Genomic DNA, 11,039 nt, shown 5'->3' with positions numbered 1-11,039 from the left:
TAGATGAAAGTATGTGAAATGTTTACGTTTTTGAAGGTTTATGGTCCATGGTAACAATGTGTCCTATTCATAACAGTGTGATGCAGTTTATTTTTAAGAGAGCAAATGATTAACTGAAGAAAACAGCTTGAATGAAAAAAAAACTTGAGAGTAAACAGTTCAGGAAAGTAAAAGAAATAGCTTATGTCAGTTAACAAATATGATAATTTCAACAGTATTGTCAGTGGTACTACTTTTTCTTTTGTATTAAAAGTAATCAGATGTTAAATCTTGCTCCTTCTGAACAGTGATAAGTTGGCAGGAATATGTTACAGCTGAGACACTGATCTTTTGATCAGCAGAAAATCAACTGGTAACAATTCTGATAACTGATCAATGAAATATTTATTTTTTAACAAACGTGCCAAAAAAATGTATAGCTTGTCAAGTGTCAATATTTTCTGCATGTCTTAGTCTTCTGTTATACTCAGCTAGTGGTTGGACAAAACCAGAACTTTGAATAAGTCAAATTGAGTTTAGAAAAACATACAATGACATACAATTAAAAAAAAACAAAAAACAAATTTTTTTTTTAAGTTTCTACCTATTGTATGGATCAAATATTAGTAAATTAATAAAGAAAATAAAGACAGTAATGATTAGAGGTAGCCCAAGTCTATTAGCATTGTGAACGACAGAAAAAACTCAGCATAAACATTGTGTATTTGATCAGTTTCTTGTTTCCTGCTTATTCTTTTTAATGGTCCTGGGGATCTAGAGCATACACTCTACCATCGTATTCATACTTTTCATAGATACTCTTGACTTACATATGTTTGGACACAGGGAGCTCCTCATGCTATGAGGTGATGCGTGCCCTGATAAAAACTGAATATCACTAAATACTGCAACAGTCATCTATTAACATTCACGCAAGGATTCTCCACTCAAGATGTCGTATCTCATGAATTCTTTATTATTCACATCTCCTGTTAAATGACGGAGCAATTAAGCTAAAACTTGGAAGTTAATAAATAATATGAAACTATGCATACATCATGTTTTGACAGCGATTACTGTCCAGACATAAAACCATTCAGTAGAAATTACAGGACCTTGTCAAGAGAACAGAATGTGAATGGCTCGTGTGTAACAGCATGGAAACATGTTTTATACTGATAAGACTTTGCATTTTCAACCTTCTTCTTTTTTGCCTTAGATGTCATATTTAATGGTTATGCTCAACTGAAAATCAGAGTTTTTGGATATTATAGCTCTGCTTTTCATCTACATTTTACTGTGTTTAAGATGGAAAATGTGCGTACGCTGTTGCTGGAATATATTGTACTGTATGTGTACAATCGGTGAAGAGATCAGTTTAACACGAGGTAAATCAAAAAGCGTGCGTGCATCTCAGCAGCTGACAGATTCGCAAATACAATGCTTAGACTGCCAGGTTAGCAATGACAGCCCGGGTGAACTCGTCGCTTGTTGCATAGCCCCCCAGGTCTCCAGTGCGCACCTGTTGCAAACATAAGGACAGTGTGTTACTATGTGCACAGCTGCTGCAACACATGTCCACATACAGTATCATGGCCAGTGTGTTAGAGAGCCTTTAGAAACTGCACTCACAGAAAGCACAAAGTGTGATGAGTGAGATATGTTCTTTCAGAGAGCATCAGTTTCATCTCATTTCAGTAATGTAATATTATGTCTCAACAGTGAGAGAACACAATACTGTTCTAAAACATGCGTCTAGTCTTATTAATTCGTATTCAAACACAGTCACATCATTCAAAGTCACTGGCTACGAAGAGAAGACAGAATGTTATTTATTCAAAACCCCATCACAATTGTAACCAGCTTTAATTTGTATAAAATTTCCATGTAAGATTTGTGGACAAAATGGAAACAAAATCTGATAAACATAATAAGATATGACAGCGTTTACACTGGTGGTGGTAAACATTCTCCACAAATCAGCTTTACAGGCTTGAAAGAGAATTATTTGTGGTTAACAGCTTACTATGAAAAGCATGATAGATGAAGTGGTGAGATACAGCAGTGCTTTAATTTCTTACAGCATCGGTGGCATGAACAACAATGACTAATATTAACTTGTTGATAATAGTCCTTAGACATAATGTTTAAATATAAAAATTAGGACCCATTTACTCATTTGTTGTCACACGACAAAAGCCCTAAGCAGATAATCCGTGGTGTACATTTTCATAATTCAGCCTGGTGTAGAAGCTGTACACCACAGAGGACTAGTTTATGGTCATCACATTAGAAGATCCTCTGTGGCTGTTAAACTGTAGAATCATTATAAAACTTCTTGGTTTGGTATAACACCTGAAAATGATTTCACAAACATTGGAGCAATACCTGAGAGTACTATATAGCTTGAGTCTAAATATTTTTGGCTTTCTCAATTTTTGTTTTGGCAGAGTTGTTAATGTTAAAATACTTCCTGCATTATTAATATCACAGAATTTTTTCCCTTTGCTGTACAGTAACACTTTACAGCTTTAGCTGTTTACAGCACTGCAATGGCAGAACGGGGTTTAACTGAAAACAATGAGAAACTTGTAGGACAGAAATGTTACGTTATTAGTGGGTCATGATGTAGCAGTGTTACCATAATATATATTGAGGTACAGTAGCATTCCGTCTTTATATTGTTCAGTTTTGAGTAATGTAGAAAATCAGATGAAGAAAAATATGAAGTCAGTTAGTGGTGAACTGTGAGGTCAAAGTAGATTAGCAGGTTGGTTGTTTCATATTGAATTTCAAATAATGTGACAACAGAGAGGTAGTCTACATGGTCAACATGTCTGAAACATTTAGATAATTAAGCAACAACCACAAGCAAATGAAAAGGAAAGAAAAAACAGAAAAAGCAAAAAGATGCGAAGTGATGGGCACAGACTATGAGGACAGAGGGATGTCTACAGAGAGGGGCAACAGAGGATCAAACCTCGTGAGCTGCACATTTTTAGTAAAGTACAACACAAGTTAACATCTGCAAACCCAGTATAAACCATATACATTAGGATGCAACTGACGGTGTTTGTCAAAACTGTGCAACACAACTGTCAGTGAGAGGGGAGATGAGTCTTAACATGAGTCCAGTTCATGTTGAGACAATGTCCAGATTTAAGGAAATGTCTGTGAGGAGTGTGATGAAACATCTTAGTAAACAGGTCGGTGGCGCAGGTTTTCCACAACAGCACGCACAAAGTCGCCAGTGGTAGAGTACCCGCCAAGGTCTCGTGTCCGTACCTGGGACGTGCACACAGATACACACAAACACACACATGGAGGATAATGGGGTACAAGGAGAGGAGGGAGTTAAAAGGAGAGGGAAGAGGGAGAGGAAGGGCACTTCAGACAACGTGCAGGAAAACTCTGCTTAAATTGACAAAAAAAAAAAAACAACAAAAAAAACAACAAACATATCTCACATTCATACAGCAGTCTCAAAGACAACACCACCCCAACTGAAAACACGTTTTGCCATCATGTAGAGGAGAAACAAAAAAACGAAAAAGGAAAAAAGTCTGCCCTAAAGCTGCTATTGCTGAAAGGTGATTTTTTTAGACCTGAACTGGCCATGCAGTTTAGCAGACATCTGAGGGAAGAAGGTTGACCTACTTCATGCTAGTGTTCGTGTCAGTGTGTGTTAGTGTCAACAGGGATCAGGTGCAAAAGGCAGTTAAAAAAAATAAAAATGCAGTTCTGGTAACAAATGCATTCAACTTGCACATTCAGTAAGAAGGACTAAATTAAGCAATGAAGAGAAAAGCCAGCGGAGTTAAGACACATAAATATACAACTTCAGAAGTAAGTAATCAAAGGCTCTCTAACACACTCAAGTGTAGTCGTTAGATACTGTAAATCAATTACAGATAATTTGTGGGTCAAGAACTGGTAATATTACACTTAGGGAGTTAGTGTCATTGCTGCTATTTGACTTATTTATATGACAGAGCTCTGTGGTTAGCTGTTCAGGGCAGCACACTGAAACTCTCTTTAACATTTAGTGTACGTTTTATTTTCTCAACTCAGCCGTGAGCAGGATGACACTGTATATGTGCGACTGCAGTTACTGACCCACAAAAGCAATGAGCAGAAAGGTTAATTTCGATAACACGGGATGACAGGATATGTGGTAAACAAGTCCCGCTGGCTCCACATATCCTCATTCTGCAGAATTACCACTTGTTACTTTGCTCTACTTAGGACTGGGTGATATAACCAATAAACTCGGTGTATTGCAGCTTGTTTCACATGGGATGTAGTAAATGACGATATTGCGAATATTGAGTAGAAATTGTCACATAATTGTTTTAGGCCACCGACTTGAAAATTGCTTTGGCGTTTTGCTTCTCTCACTCTCTTCTATCTGTATCACACTCCCTCACCCATACAGAAAACTCTCCTAGGTGCATGTGTGTGTGACGTAGGCGAGACGTATGTGTTTTTGTATCTGAAGCGGAGGGAACTTAGGACAGTGAAAAGAGTGAAGCGCCAAAGCGAGTTTATACGTGTTCAGGAATGGCAACTGAAGATGAAGGTAGACGAATTGGTTCAGAAAAAAAAACATTAACTTGATTGAGATTTCCCCCTTTTTTGCAAGCAAATTGTTCCAATATAAACCATTAATGCCTGTACAGTAAACCAAAATGTAGACAAATGTTGCAGGGATCATCATACTGGTGTGATTTTGTGCAACGAGGGTTTAAATCGCACATTTATGGAGTGCTTTAGAGGAGAGTTCAAAATGTCAAGATATATACTCTATTGTGTATTGCGATATAGCCTAAAAATATCGCAGTATTATTTAGTGGCCATCGCCCAGTCCTAGCTCTACTGGTATTTGCAGATGTAGTAAACCTATTCCTTTTGGGGTTAATACTGTTAGTGCAGTCTGACATGTTTATGTCATGGCAGGTGTCTCCACATTCACAGGCTCAATACACCAGTGGGCATCAGTTGAACAAGTACAACTCAATCACACACACACTTACCTTGCCCTGTTTGATGACCCTCTTGACAGCATCTGACACCATTTGGGAGTGATATTCCAGGCTGCAACACAATACGGTGACAATTAAAGAGGTGGCCAGAAGCGTCTTGTACACATGTCCCCATTCAGAAAGAGAGGCACTTAAAGCTGTTTTCTAAAAGTTTGAGAAGTGCATTACACAAGGACAGAGGATACATGGGTACGGTGTAATATGTGGTGTACTTGTTACTACAAGGCCTAAGAAGTTGACTCACTTGAGGTGCCTGAGCATGTTAGCAGCACTGAGCAGCATGGCCGTGGGGTTGGCAATATTCCTTCCTACAGCTTGTGCAAAGGGGTGACGTGCACCCTGAAAGAGAAAAGACACAGGGCATGAAGAATGATATGAGAGTGACAGTACCAGAAAAGGCTTTAGTAATCAATAGTATCACTATTTCAATTCAATTTTCAATTTGGATTGTGCCTCATTATAATTTTCTCATCCAAGCAAGTGTCGACAGTAAATAAAAAAGAGGAAGACCTAGAGAATGACTGGCTGGCTAAACTCTGAAAAACATGTGAAACAAACGGTGGAAAAGGTCAGTGAAAACTCACAGTCTCAAACACAGCATACTCTGCGCTGTAGCTCTCCCCAGGAACAACTCCTGCTCCTCCCACCAGCCCTGCTGCCAGGTTATCGATAATATTACCGTACAGGTTGGGCATCACCAGCACGTCAAACTGGTATGGGTTCTGGACCAGCTGCAGCAACGAAACACAGATAATGACAACTTTGAATATGGAATGGAAAAGTAAAGCTGAAGTCTAATCAGCTGTGTCTAGCCAGTCAGTAAACAAACAGTATTAGTAATTATTATGATCAATTACTATAGTAAATTAAAGTGTAGTACTTCATACCGTTTGTTAATTAAGCACAGCTAGAGAACTATAAAAATAAATATGAATACAAATTTTGTAAGGCTATTGGGTATGAAATACAATATGCATTGCATTACACCAATAAAGTCAAAAGAATAGTGAGTGTGTATGTACCTGCATGCAACAGTTGTCAATGATTATGTTTTCATATTTGATTTTGGGGTACAGTTGTGCCACCTCTGCACAGCTCTGCAGAAACAAGCCATCACCTAATTTCCTGTAATAAGACACGGGGGATGGGGGACAAGTGTTGCTATGGTTGTAATGCAAATCATGACCCCAGTTACCATAATTTTAAGAATTAAATGAAGAAAAAGATTACAAAATAAATATTAGAAAAAAAGGGGATGGGGTTTCTATTTCCTTACATGATGTTGGCTTTGTGAACAGCTGTGACCTTGTTTCTCCCCTTCTTGGTGGCATAATCGAAGGCAAACTTGGCGATGCGCCGTGACTTCTCCCTGGTGATGATCTTCAAACATTCGATCACACCCGTCACACTCTGAAGAGCAAGAAAGGGTGTACATATTTTAATACAGCCACTTTTATTGGAGATTTGAATAATCCAGAGTGTAAGAGAATGAAAACATATTGTATCCTATATACAGCAAATGCATTTTTTAGTCGTCCGTCTCATATCTGACAGAAAATATTTATTTAAATTTTAATGAATGAAGCTATTTTTTATTCCGATTTGTGGTAATCTGTATCAACCAATCAGAACCAACCAATAATAATACGACTACACACCAAACAATCAAATCAACCAATCGCAGGCACACAATACACCATTTCAGCACCTGTCAGAGTGAGTCATCTTTGTTTTAATCTCCAGTTTAATACTGGCCAAATTTCTCTCTCTGTGTTCATGGGAAATCTCTTTCTTCAAAGAAAAATAAGATTTCTTTTTCAAGGGGGTTTCAAACCACTATTCATCCTGTGCCTGCAGCGAGTAGGAGGAGTGTTGTTTACCTCATGCTCCAACGAGCTGTACTCCCCCTCGGTCTGTTCACGGATGATGACCAGGTCCAGGTTGTTGTGGCGAGTGCTGTAGCCCGGCAGGCTGTTCACATGAACCACATTAGCAAACAGGTCCAGTTTACGCCTGAGGAATGGACAGGGAGAGTAGAGTCAATCAAAAAATAAAAAGCAGAAAGAAACAAAATGTACACGTACACATTCATTACTGATTTCTTACCTCAGTCTCATCTCATATGAAGCCAGTTCCCCTTTGAATTCCATGGGCGTGTGAATCTTTCCTGGATAACCACACACGCCGCAAGCATATGTTAGGTTCATTTGCTTGCCTTATAACCTCATATACTGTGCTTTATTCTAGCCAATGTACTGCACTGCATCTTTTTTTAATGGCTCACATTGTGTTGGTATGAAACCAAGATGAACTATGAGAGGATGACAATGACAAAAAAAAAAAAAAAAAAAGTAAAAATACCTTTCATGGCCACTTTGTTGGTCTTCATAGAAGTCAAGACTTGCTCCAGTTTATCCTCACTGGCCATGTTCTGTACCTCACTCAGGTGGAACTCCTCAAATTCTACTGGGACATCTCCTGCCTGGAGAGAAAGCAGAGAGAAGTCAGAAGATACCTTTAGCAGTCACCATCTTAAAAATTCACAAGCCGTCCTCACACGCTGTATTTTGTTTTCAGCATTTTCTAAGCTCTTGCTTGTTTTAGAATATTACTAGTGTCCAAGTTTATTTAAAAAAAAAAATAAAAAAATACTGGCTATATTATAGCTTTGATATATTTATAGCTTTTTAAGATGATTTTATTAATCATTATGGATTTCATATTACTAACTTGCAGCATTTCTGTTTAATTGCAAGAAGGTTATTTAATCTCTAACAACTTTCTTTGGTAACTCAGAGTGGTGAAAAAAAACCTCCAGTATGGATGTTTTGTGGGAAATTTTTCTCTGCTTAATAATAATAATAATAATAATAATAATAATAATAATAATAATTCTTCCTTTATTTATACAGCACCTTTAAAAACAAGAGTTCACAAAGTGCTTTGACATAAAAGCACAAACATACAAGAGAACAATGGCAGAAGAACCCAAACAACAACAACAGCAACTATTAAAATAAATAAATATGAATAATAAAAGGGGGTATAGGCACTAAAACAACATAAAGCAACAGAATGAGATAAAACGAATTAACACAAATAAGGGCATAAAGGGGTAAAAGCCGTAAGTAACAGTGCACTAAAATAAGGCAAAGAAGCGATAAGGAAATAAAAACAAAAGAAACAGGTAAAACCATTTGTAAAGAGACAGAACAATAAGGAACAAAATAAAGATAATAAGGATAAATGAAAGCCATAAAAACAATAAAAGGAAATAAAAGCAATACAAAAAAATGAGGATGTTAGGGAACTAAAGCAATTAGAAGATAAATAAATATGACAGGATAAAAAAAAAATAGAAAGACAATAAGAAGACGACATCACATAAAAGCAAGTCTGTAAAAGTGAGTTTTAATAAGTGACTTAAAGGATGTCAGATTCTGCACGCCTTATCTCCTTGAGCAGGTCGTTCCAAAGCCTGGGGGCCCTGACAGCAAAAGCACGGTCACCTTTACATTTGGCCTCGACTTTTGAATGACCAGGAGAGCCCCGCCCGAGGATCTAAGGCTGCGGGCTGGCTCATAAGATGTCAGCACTTCTGATATGCAGCTTGGAACCAGACCAGTGCGAGCTTTAAAAGTGATCAGTAAAATCTTAAAATCTATTCTAAAACTAACAGGAAGCCAGTGTAGGAAAGCTAAGATTGAGGTGATGTGATGTCGTCTGTTAAAACCAGTAAGAAGCCAAGCTGCTGCATTTTGTGCACCAAATGATTTAAGTACAAAAGATGGCGATAACTGCAGCTCTGTCCTAGCAAAATATACCTTAAAGACTTCCTTGACAGCAGTCATCAGCTCAGGTCCCACTCCATCCCCCGGTACCATCGTGACCTTGAAGGTAGCATCTGCGCGGGCCGGTGGGGCTTCTGGACCACAGAGACCAGCAGATAAACTCAGTGGTCGAGATGCCAGCTGCTGCCACCGGGGGCCGCTCAGGCCCTGAAGGATGGGAAAGAGGACAATCACTACAAGTAGGGCTAGGTTTACAGGATAATATAGGTATAGATGAGATCTTATCATATTGTAGTATCCCTTTATTATCTTTGCATATATGAGGCCAGTGTTTCCCAAATCTTTTGTCTTGTCGCCCCTTAAAACAAAGCAGTGTCTACTTGTGACCCCTTGTCACAGTTTAGCCCATTAGATGGGAACAGTTACAGAGTTTATCCGATCTTAGATTTATTATTTTTATTAAATTATGTGTTTTGGACAGATGATCAGACAGATTAATATGTTAAATTTGGCTCTGTAAAATTGTAATGGATGTTTTCTCACAATATATAGACAAAACAAATTAATTAATTGGAAAATAGTTAGCAGATTAATCGATAATGAGTTAATTAATCATCCTGTGACTCATGACAGATAAACGAGAAGCACTGTATTGGGCCATTGTGGGCAATGTTACAAATTAATGACCAATTTTACAAGAAGTTTAGGAGAAGAATTTTAGGAGAAAAGTTTTTTTTTTTTTTTAAATGGAAATAGTGATAGTAGATTATTATATCATTCTTGCAGCAATGTCAGGTATTTAATTTGCTGGATTAGCCAAAACCAATAATCCCTGTCTGGTTATTTAATTTTTAATAGTTGTGTATTAAGAGTTTGTTAATTGATTACCAAGAAAATGATCTATTTCACAATATCCATCAATATTATAATATAAAATAACATACACTGTGATAATGTGACAGAGGATTTCGTTTGTATTGTCCAGTGATAGTCACAACGATGCCTATTTGATTAGATAACACTAGGGTAGGCACAGGTGGGTGTGATTTTAATTGTGCAGATGTTTCAAGAGGATCCTAAATTATCATTATCCACTAACCAGAAAACAGGGTTACAGGGAATAAATAAAAGAAACAATTCACCTTAACAGTCATCTGTCAAAATGACAACTCAACAAGTCATGACACCTGCAGTTTTAAGGTAAGCAAATTAAAGATAATTTAACATGATTCACGCTGACATTTGTCTGGCGAGTGAGAAAGCTGATTTCTCGAAGACTAATCACAAGCGCATTATCTGAAGAGGCAGTTCAGACTTCCTATCTAGTCTGCTCTGTTGACGGCGGTTAGCTAGTGGTGAGCCCGATAAATCGTGTACTTCTGCTGGATGAGTGTAAAAGTGACTAATGTTTCACTGAGGACACCGAGGGTTACCATGTCAGGGTTTGTCCGTTAGCCACGTTAGCTACCATAAAGACACAGTTTTAGCTAATGACGTTGGCTTGTTTGACGCGTATCTAGGGACAACCAACATTAGCCGGGATTTGTTTTCGTCTAAAGCAGCTGATAGAAGTTAATGGAGCCACAAAGCAGTAAACCACTTTTAATCTGGAGACCATAGATGTGTCAATGATGGAGGCTCATGATTAGCGATGAGACACAGATGGAACCAGTCAGTGACTCCTTCCGTTACAGTTTATAATAACATGATGCTCGAGTTGAACAAAATACAACTTCACCTACTGCCGCTCCTTTCCTACGAGTTAAGAAAATGAGCTTGGACACATCCTCAGTACACTCACCTTGACCAATGTTACCAGGCTTCCTCTCAAGGCGGCCGCCATCGTCACAGACATGCAACAACGCAGCTGCTTCTTCTTCTGTGGTGCCGCAGCCGTGCAGCGCTAACTGCGGGACAACAGTGCCCCCAGGTGGACGCAGCAGGTGTGGTACGTAACGGAGTGCAAATCCCCTGTTCCTCAGTTGGAGAGCAGATTGTAGGCAGCCAACATGGTGGTGTAAACGTTGGAAGCTGCCAGTCTGAAACATGTAGCCTATTATCTTGGAGTAAAACCTAGAAAACCTGAAGGGGACTTTTGCCCTTGCATGAAATATAAAGTGTGAAGCCACATGGTGCACAAAGGTGAGAATTATCCTCCTCAGGCTGTTGGATGTTGTCAGAGGACACAAAGTTATTGCAATACAGACAGAGCTAAAAGGAGAGTTAA

The 11,039-nt window shown here is 38.3% G+C and overlaps 1 protein-coding gene across 2 annotated transcripts; it reads right to left on the bottom strand.

Annotated features, from left to right (window-relative positions):
- Positions 1-934: 934 nt before the first annotated feature.
- Positions 935-10,706, bottom strand: idh3b (isocitrate dehydrogenase 3 (NAD(+)) beta). 2 transcript variants are annotated; one of them, XM_022745117.1, is made up of 11 exons: positions 10,614-10,706; positions 8,846-9,019; positions 7,383-7,503; positions 7,128-7,188; positions 6,902-7,034; positions 6,298-6,431; positions 6,044-6,146; positions 5,606-5,752; positions 5,266-5,360; positions 5,013-5,073; positions 935-1,501 (listed from the first exon to the last, which is right to left on the bottom strand). In XM_022745117.1, exons 1-11 carry the CDS (start codon positions 10,665-10,667, stop codon positions 1,424-1,426), a joined length of 1,161 nt encoding a protein of 386 aa, XP_022600838.1. In that variant the 5' UTR covers positions 10,668-10,706; the 3' UTR covers positions 935-1,423. The 2 variants fall into 2 exon arrangements, with proteins under 2 accessions (XP_022600838.1, XP_022600837.1); XM_022745116.1 differs by lacking the exon at positions 935-1,501 and adding an exon at positions 1,788-3,264.
- Positions 10,707-11,039: the final 333 nt, after the last annotated feature.

This window comes from Seriola dumerili, unplaced genomic scaffold (genome assembly GCF_002260705.1).
Source record: "Seriola dumerili isolate Sdu_G_001 unplaced genomic scaffold, Sdu_1.0 BDQW01000088.1, whole genome shotgun sequence".
Taxonomy (NCBI): Eukaryota; Metazoa; Chordata; class Actinopteri; order Carangiformes; family Carangidae; genus Seriola; species Seriola dumerili.
The sequence above is the reverse complement of the archived record's forward strand: the minus strand, read 5'-3'. Positions and strand labels throughout refer to the sequence as shown.